Source organism: Limulus polyphemus, unplaced genomic scaffold (assembly GCF_000517525.1).
Source record: "Limulus polyphemus unplaced genomic scaffold, Limulus_polyphemus-2.1.2 Scaffold363, whole genome shotgun sequence".
Lineage (NCBI taxonomy): Eukaryota > Metazoa > Arthropoda > Merostomata > Xiphosura > Limulidae > Limulus > Limulus polyphemus.
Genome location: NW_013665973.1, coordinates 412,703 through 422,739, shown reverse-complemented (window position 1 = coordinate 422,739; position 10,037 = coordinate 412,703). Strand labels below are relative to the sequence as shown.

Sequence of the window (10,037 nt, the reverse complement as noted above, 5' to 3'; positions counted from 1 at the left end):
GTAAGTAGTCTATATATATATATATATATACATATTCCTAAAATCTTCTAGCTTGATACAAGATGTATAAAATTAAAGGGTTCATAAGAGGACTGTGAGGATGATATCTGGGAACACTTAGTATGAGTTAACATTTCAATTTCTCAAAATAGATAAAGCAAAATTAAGAAAAATCTATCAATAGAGAAGGGCTACTCGGCTTATACCTTGGATGGAAAAGTTGTCAGTGAAGGATGGGTTAAGATCTCTCAATTGGTTTTCTCTTGAAAAAGAAGAGTTTGAGAAGATCTAATTGAGGTGTTCAATATTGTTAAGGTAATAGATAGTTTTGATTCAAAATCTTTTTCATACTTAATGATGAGAATGACAAGACTAGGAGACAAAAATGTAAATTTTGACTTTTTTTTTAAGTCATCTTCAACTATGACAGCTTTATTTTTCTAACAAGGTGACTGGCCTTTGGAATGGGTTGCCTTCAGATATGGTAGATGCAGTTAATTTAAAAGAGTTTAAAGAAAAACTGGATAAATATTTGAATGATAAGGGCTGACTTTGAGGTTTTTTTTTGTGTTTAATTTAATGGACATGGCCTAGATGGACCAAAAGGTCCCATTTTGCCTTTTAATATTATGCTATAGATGTTATGTTAATTTTAACATTTCATACAAAGATGCAGGGGAACCTATAGCTGAACAAATGCTAGAAGCATGTAGTGGGAACCTTGAAATGGCAGTCAACATGCATGTAGATGCTCAAGCAAGTGGAAATGGTGAAGCACAAGAAGAGAGTTCCAATCCTGGAACCTCTCAGTACGAGTAAATATTTCAATTTCTCAAAATTGATAAAGCAAAAATAAGAAAAATTTATCAAGTGACTTGTTTATCTATCTATGTAATAAAATTAAAAAGTACAGTTAATATATATTAAGCAAGTAATTTTATCAATGAGAAACTATATTGTCTATGAAGCTTAATGTTTTTTTAAGTAATGAAAATACTAGTTTTTTTATGATAGTTTCAGAATTGAGATATTCCTAAAAAAAGGTATTTAGAAAGGCTTGGTAAAACATTTTTGGCAATGATGTGAGTCTTTCTTATGTTCAAATATTACTTTCACTACTTTTCAGAGACAGTGTTAGACCTCCAATTCCTCCCACTCGTGGAATCCTGGTAAAAGATGGTCTTAGCTATGGTAAGTTTGTAGATACAAACTGATAAACTTATTTTTTCATATAACACTTGTGACTACATCAGAATTCCAATACGATACATAACCTCCCCTCACATATAGCTTTCCCAATTCAGTGTTGCCCTCTATATGCAAACTTTTTTACTTGCCACTAGCCTTAAGACATGATATTTCTGCATTGTTGCATGAAAATGAGTATGAGACAACCCTCCAACGATAGGAGTGTGACAACATTTAGTGCAACTGGCTCTCTTTATACTGATTGTTCAGTCATCACTTCTTGATTTGGTATTTGTGTGTTAAGACCTCTTTTTTTTTGCTAATGTGAGATTTCTCAACAATAACATTTTGTTGAAGTACCTACAAAACAACTGTTGTGGAAATATTTTTTGTTTTTATTTTCAAATAATTCTGCATCTGTAGACTGTGTGGCTTTTATTTTCCACAACATGAATTACATAGAGACAGTCATTTCCTTGCTGTCTATGGTTAAACTTCACAACTTTGTTCACTCTGGACTGAATATTAAAAGGGTATTGAGTGCTTCTTTGTCTGTCAGGGGATATGACAGCCATTGTGCAGTGGGTGGTGCAGTCTTGCATGTGGATTGGGCCATTAACAGGACTTGACATGGACTTTTTTCCTCCTATAATTCCTGTCCATGAGGTGTGGATTTTTGGCATTCTTTTTCTGCTGCCTAAACATGCAAACAACATAAGTCCTCACTCAGTTGCAAATGGTAGGGATTCTCCTCCTCCTGTGGCCAGGAAGCCAAATTCCTGGTGCTGCCTGCTTTTGGACTGGAATTGACCCACCATGTATGGTCTGATACACCCTAACCACACTACACACATATAGCAGTTCCATAAACCTGATCCGTTTTTTTGGCTGTGCTTGTATATTCTGCCAATTCTTGCAACACTTCCTCTCCTTTCAGGGAGAAGAGTGTACCCTGGTACAGACAAGGTGGGGTCTCCCATGGGTGTGACCCTATACTGTTCCATTGTATAAGGTGTTGTTTTCTATGGGTTTCCATCAGGCACTTCCTAAAGAAGGCTCTTCTAGGTAAGATTTTGCACTACTCCTTCCACCACTTCAGTGTGGGATTCTAGCTATATGTGAAAAGAGGTTACATATTGTATCGGAAGTTAACATTTCCAAAAACTGAAAATGTATTTCTGATAGATGCTCACCTCCTCTCACACTTCCTCCCCACTTCTGGTGCATCTTCCTTGCCTAATCTTGAAGTGATGATTGAACAAACTGTATAGAGGGAGCCAGCTGTGCTAGGAGGTGTTGTCACATGCTCATTTGCATGCAACAAAGCAACAATATTGTTTGAAAATACTTTACATTAGGTGGGAGTCTCAAGACTAGTGGCAAGCAAAACAGTTTGCATATAGAGGATAACACTGAATTGAGAAAGCTGTATGTGAGAGGAGGTGAGTATCTATCAGAAGTACATTTTCAGTGTTGGAAAATGTTAACTTTATAAAATTTAGATACTTTAAAAGTGCAGTAAAGTGACAGTGATAACCAACACCAACAAATGAAAGTAAAGGGAATAACTATTACATTGTTGTAGCTCTAGAAAGTGTCAAAAAAGAGAATTGACAGGTAATAAATATTTTATTTATTGGAAGTTACTCATTTTTTGTAAAGAGATACAGTGCCAGGTGAGTAAATTTGATGTAGCTTCACAGATATCCACAGCAATATGAAACTCAACTTGATCTATTTACTTGCATTAAAATTTAGATGCAGTGTGTAAACATTTATACTTTTTATCTTTATGTAATATTTCTGATTTGAAACTTAGTTTAAGTTGGGCTATAATATACCTGAGTAAGTTATAACAATGTTACAAAGTATAACTTTCATTTTATTTTTAAATGTTTGTATAAACGTGTAAATTTTACTGAAAAATTTGGATAGAACTTTGTGTTAGTTGGTACTGAATACATATAGTTTAGATTTTGGAGTATATTTCAGTAGCCTTGTAATGAGGGAGGGGGCTTCATTCATGCTTCAGAAATTGTTGAGGTTTAGACTTCCTGTCATCTTTCTAGGTGATGAATGGGCTAATGACACTGAAGTGTAATTTTTGAATTATATAAACAGTGGATAAGAATTTTTTGCCTGTTGGTCCAATGAGGGAATTGTAGACAGATTATTAGACTTTCAAACAAACAATTTATTGGCTGATACACTAAGTTTGAGTGGTGAAAAGAAAAGGTTGGAAATCCTAACATAAATAATTAAAATTAATAGGAATTTAACTTTGGAAGTCTGGATACTGATTCATTCTTCAAAGAAAAAATTGTGGAATGGTTTATGCTGTTGGTTTGAATTATTTTAAACAATTGTTGAATGTTTATATGGATGTATATTTAAGGTGAACCAAATAAAATAATTTTATATAGAAATTGTTTTAATTTTTATTTTTATGAAGATTGACATGGATAAGACAATTGGCCTTCTTGTCACTTAGCCTTAGGTTCTTAATGTAAAGATAGTTTGAGAGACATACTGCTCTGTATAAGCATAGAGTGGGAGGATACACAGTTTTGCCACTGTATTTATCAGCATAGGTTTTTTTAAAACAATAAATATGAAAAATGGAATGAAAGCCTTCAGGCTAGGTACTGTTTTATTGGATTCCTTTCCCTGTAAAAATCACCACATTTTTAAGAAAATCCCTATATTTTTCGAGCTGGGTGGGAACCTAATTCTTTTAATATTACATTCAGGAATTTGATATTTTATATTGATATACTTATATGGAATAAAGATATATACTGATTTGTAATTTGAATAAATGATAAGACATATGATACCTTAGTCCTTAGTTAATGTCATAATATACATTGAAGAAAGTTTATGTATTTTTATGATTTTATCTTAGAAGGGTCATGGCATATAGTGTTATCCATGTTTGCATGTCATTCTGTCATCTTTCTAGGTGATGAATGGACTAATGACATTGAAGTGTGATTTTTGAATTACATAAACAGTGGATAGGAATTCTTTGCCTGTTGGTCCAATGAGAGAATTATAGACAGATTATTATACTTTCAAACAAACAACTTATTGGCTGGTACACTAAGTTTGAAGTGAACTGTTTGGACTCTGATTATGATCAAAATAATGCATTTTAGATCTTGGGATATCAACTTGGTTATTGAACACTGGAAAATAAATTTTTTAATTCCATGAATTTTAGGTTAGTTATTGCTGTATTTATTTGTAATATTCAAACATATTCTTAAATTCTTCACTATAATTTTAGAAAAAGTTACCCTATTATGTATTAGAAACCCTCTTAAAGATCTGGTTGATTGGTAGAAACTAATTTATATTTATGTGTACAGGCATTTAAAATAGATGATGTAAGTTATTTCATCTTGAAAAACAGTCTACTCTTCAGTGAGTAGAGTCAGTAATTCTACATGTTTATATTAATTAGTCATGGTGTTTGGTACAGACTGCCAAAATAGGTGATTTTGGCATGCTGGTGGGTGTTTTGTTTTCATACCTTGTATTATGATTTTGCTTTGAAGACTGTTAAATTACATTTCCATTAATTAATTGTCAGCAAGTTCTGATCAGCTGCTTGTATAACTGCTGTTAGAAAATAAATTGTAGGAAGCAGAAGGTGTATTTTATACTTCATGTATAGTGGTATCATGGTTTTTACGTTTGTCAAAAAATGTAGTGCGAGTAATAATTTTATGCTACTTTTTAAAGAAAGTTTTGAAAGTTAAAAAGCTGTACCCTAATTGGATTTTTAAAACTTAGCAGAATGTATGATACTCACTATTTTGTAAGACTGGAGAGGAAAATTGTGTTTACTATTATTATATTACAGGTTTTCGACCACGACGACCACCATCTCAATCAGTATTTGATGCTTTTAGAGATTTTCAGAGTGAAGCCAGTAAGTCATATCTTAATATTTAAATGTAATCTAAAGAAAAGTAAAAAAATAAATATTTGTTTTTTTCTGATACGGTACCTTACCTCCATTCACATATCGGAAGTTATAATTTTCCTATAATGAAAATGTGTTTCTGATAGGTACTTACCTTCTTTCACACTTCCCACCCTTCCTCCCCATTGAAATCTGGTGCTTCCATTTCCTGCCTAAACTCAAAGTGATAGTTCCATAAAATCGAATAGAGGGAGTCACATGTGTCAAACTCCTATTGGTGGAGGATTGTTGCATGATGATTTACATGCAAGATGCAGTTGAACCACGTTGATTGTGGGGTACATGGGAGCTCAAGGCTTGTGGCATATTAAAACATTTTTGCATATAGAGGGCAGCACTGTGAGGATAGGTAAGTACCTATCAGATATACATTTTCAGTATAGGAAAATTATAACTTTAGTAATGAAAATATTATTGTTTATTCTTTATATTTTTACTTGTTTCATTGTGTGTGTATTATGATGAATGTACAAGAAATAGTCCAGAGTATTTCCTCTCATTATCTGTAGCCTATTAAAGATAATTCTGTTGTCAGGGTTTTATGTATATGTGTGGACTTGGATTCTTCTGCAGTAGGTGTCTGTGACTTGATGGCAATAAATTCGAAAAATAAATGGACAGCACACAATCCACTTGTTTTAAAATAATATATTTAAAACAAGGCAAACGTATGTACAAAATTCACAGTTGTATATAAAACTCTAAATAATTCTCTTTTCTTGTCAAAAGTCCATCCAACCTGATTCAATTACTTTAGAATCAAATTGACAAGATGAATTATTTTTTTTTACTTAGGGAACAACCTGCGATAGATTTACTTGCATTACTCTAAATAATTGTCTCCTTTTTGTCAAAGTCCACACAAACAGGTTCAGTTACTTTAGAACACCCTTTCACAAGACAAATTATTCTCCTTATTTCTGTTAAACTGGGAAACTCACTTTAAAATATTGCCTGTTATGGCTAATCACTCACATGCTGGCTAACTTCACATTTCACACTTTTTTCTGACTAAACTTTTACTTTACTTTCTTATCTTCACTTTCACTAACTTAACTTTTTATCTGACTAAGCTTCAAACTTCTTTATAAATCGCCCATCACGACTAAACTGACAATCACTCAGTCTAGAACTGTCTAATTATCTCTCACTTGACTATATATATATACCTTGTTCATTGTGGCCTCGAATTTTGACAAACTACGGGACATGATAATTTAACGTTACTCAATTAAGGTAATGAGAAAAATACCGAAGATTTGAGTAACGTGACATGAACAATATTAGTAAAGCCTAGACAACAGTGTAATTGCAAACACAACATATGACTTGTACAGAGTTATGTAACAAAATTTGTCACAATTAATGCTTTTAAAACAATCAATCTTCAACACTCCTGCCATGAAAACTAAAAAATAACACATTAAACAGTCTTGTCTATCCAACATCTGTGGAGGATATTGGATAAATATTTTTGTGTGGTATGTATGTGTTTAAAAACATTTTGAAAGTTGTAGTGTTTTGAGATTGTTCACTATACAAATGATTCAAGTAATTATAATTTGCACCAAAATAAGAAGCATAATAATTGAGACAAAATAAATTCCACAGTTATGGGGAGCAGAAAACTGTAGTTTTGAATAATGTCAGTTCTCCTAAGTCCAGACCATTGATAGTATAAAATACCACCAGATGAGGTTAAACATGAGTTTGCATTGTGTAAATTTTTATTTCTTTATCCCAAAATGTTCTAAGATATTGTGTTATCTGCCTTACTGGACTGAAAAAATTGGATATTCATCTTGGCATAATTATAGGTTTTTGTGTAAATGTGTGTTAATTTACTTCTTATTTTGCAGCTTAAAGCTGTGTTAAGAACATGATGTTTGTTCTGTGTAACATGTAAACTGTAAGCATGGTTTAATAATCTGCTGTAAAGAATATGCACAGTGGCCAGAAATTATGTTAACAATATTTTTTACTTTCACCAAAAAATTTGTTAATGTAATTTCTAGGCTCCTTTATTTTACAGATATTAACTGTGTTGAAAGCTGAAAACCCACCTCTTTTCTTCAATTAACCTTTTGAAAAAATTGATTTTATATCATGCTGCTTTCATTAAAAAGAAAGTTTTTATGGTTGTTTAATTTTGTTGGAAATTGGAGTAGTGTTCGTGTTATAATTCTTCATTTATTCTTTAGTTTTTCTGTAATAATGTGATATTTATCGTAACATTTACTGCTTTGTTCATGCAAATGCCTGCTTACTAAGATAGGTTAAATGATTCTTGAAATAATATGTTTTGCACACAAAGCTAATCTGAAGAAAAATAATTGAATTAACTGTATATTGATGTTATGTTGCTATTTTATAAAAGACACATTATATGGAAATTGATTTGAAATTATTTCTTAAGATGTATGACAAATATTTAAAAGATATCCCATAGATTCTTATAATATTTAGTTTTATTATTTTTATAACAGGCTGGGCATGACCTAGTTGTTAGCATGGCCAGACTATGGGTCCAAGAATCCATTGTTTAGGCCCCTTTGCTGCAAAATTGAACCCTGCACCTTGTAGCAATTGATATGTTATAAGAATGACCAAGAAATCCCTCTGTTTGATTAGAGTAACTCACTGGTTAGTTGTGAATACTGATGACTGTCTATCTGTTCATTCTAATATATCAGTTCAAAATTAGGGATGGATTGTACAGACAAACATTTTTTTTGTTTTTCCAACCTGGAAAGTATGTTTTTTGTAATCCTGTAACGCCTCATCAGCATTGGTTTTATTCTTTGCTTTCACTCATAAGTTCATAGAATTATTTATATGTCTTGCATGAATTTATTTAAAATTTTTGTGTTTTACTTTATTTTCATAGAGATACAAGAGGAACAACTTATTGGAACTGAAGATACTTTATACAGTAGGAAACGAAAAACCTTAGAAGATCTTTTTCGGCCACCCTTGGATCTAATACATAGAGGATCTTTTGAATCAGTGTGTTGACAGTTTAAATTATTTTCAAAGTTTTCTTAAAGAACTCATGGATACTGTATGTTTACATATAGGAAAATGAATATTCTATGCTAATCTTACATGTGCCTTCTCTATATGACTGTTTCTAGAATGTGTCTAAATGATTTTATAGTTATAATCATGTATTAAAGAGAGATGGTGTTTTTACTCATTTAAAAATTACAGAATTACTTAACCCTCAAATAACCAACTTCTTTATATACATTTCATTACCAGTGGTGTCCACATTTTGCATCATAATGATGAATTTTATGTTTTCACCTGTTACAATACTCATTTTAAAGAGCTGACCAAAAACACTGGGTGAAATAATTTATTTTCTATGTAAATTAAGTAGTGAATCCCAGTAGTCATAATTTGGATTAATTGCAATGTCTGCAGTACTTATCAACTCAGATAAGGTACTCTCCCTCTTCTCACAAGATCAGCTTTATTCATTTTGCGCTGCCCTCTATATGCAAACTTTATTCAGAAATGAATGCCACAAGCCTTCATCCTCCCTCTGTTGGAATCCAAAGTTCCCAAACTTCTCATTCAAATCATCATGCGTCACCTCTCCACCAATAGGAGAATACTCATATGTTCTATTAGAATTTTTGTGAAATTCCTGGGTGAACTGTATTATTAACCACTATTGTGGTTCATAAGTAAGAAACTAAATTCTGTATTAATATTTGAATTATAAACTATGTTTTGATAACACGTTTATTGTCATGGCATGCACCTTGCACTGTACGTAGTGGTAAATTGAAACTTGTTTATAAACTATGTTTTGATAGCTCGTTTATTGTCATGGAATGCACTTTGCACAGTACATAGTGGTAAATTGAAACTTGTTTTGGTTCACTGTTACCTTTTTCAAAGATACTTGGATTTTGCAAGTGCTTGTATTCAGTCTGTTTCACTGCTTTCAGCCAAGCCCTTCCCTTCTCTTGTTTAGAGTTCTTTATCATTGCTTCTTCTGCTGATTCTTCAAATATTTTTTTAAAGCATTATAAGGTTTTCCGATAGATGATTTTAGGTATTGTTCCTATCTTTTTTGTTTTTTCAAAGAAAGCATGTACTTTTACATGGATAGCATTCCTGGAGGGACAGTCCAGATAAAATGATGCAGAATGGTGGAAGAAAGGCTTATTACATAAGCTAAAGTGTGAAATGAAAGCTAAATATGGAAATTTTGGAATTTATTTGAAGGTGTTGAAGCCAAAATATTGATCATAGTTAATAAGTTTGAGGCCTTTTCACAAGTATTAATGTGCTTATATATTCCAGAAAGGAGTATATTTTGTTTGCTTTGACCCTCTGTCATTATTTTAGATCTTCTTCACATAGTATATAATCAGAAGGTTCAACATACACATTTTGAAAATAAAATTGTACAATTACTTAAAAAATTGAGATATGTAAAATATTGTCAGAATAGTTTCACAATAATACATAATTCACTGACGAACTTTGAGTTGGCATTACTATTACTTAAGATATACTTATTTAAAATTACCTAATTATTTGCTAGTTTTGTAAGTAATATTTAAGACCTAATGTTGAGATTGTTCAAGTTTTATGCAAATTAATCCAGTTTTGTCTTTTAACCTTAAATAGTAAAATGGTATCATATATATATATTGGTAATAAACTAAAGCATAATTAGAAATATTTTTAGTTTCATAAGAAAACTGTAGAGTCAATGAAAATATTATAATTAATGCATTGTTTTTAAGATTTCAAGTAGATTATTTTCATTATTTTTGCTTAAGCCATCTTGTGAATCATGATTCTCACTGAAAGAATTAAAATTTGTTTCTTGATAAGA

General features: G+C 31.6%; 1 protein-coding gene across 1 annotated transcript in view; it reads left to right on the top strand.

Moving 5' to 3' along the window:
- LOC106457703 (UBX domain-containing protein 7-like) overlaps positions 1-10,037 on the top strand; it is a 25,936-nt gene that overhangs the window by 2,485 nt on the left and 13,414 nt on the right. The window contains exons 2-5 of the mRNA XM_013917149.2: positions 671-815; positions 1,127-1,191; positions 5,057-5,125; positions 8,067-8,185. Coding sequence (XP_013772603.1) covers positions 671-815; positions 1,127-1,191; positions 5,057-5,125; positions 8,067-8,185 — 398 coding nt within the window. The remainder of the gene's footprint in view (positions 1-670; positions 816-1,126; positions 1,192-5,056; positions 5,126-8,066; positions 8,186-10,037) is intronic.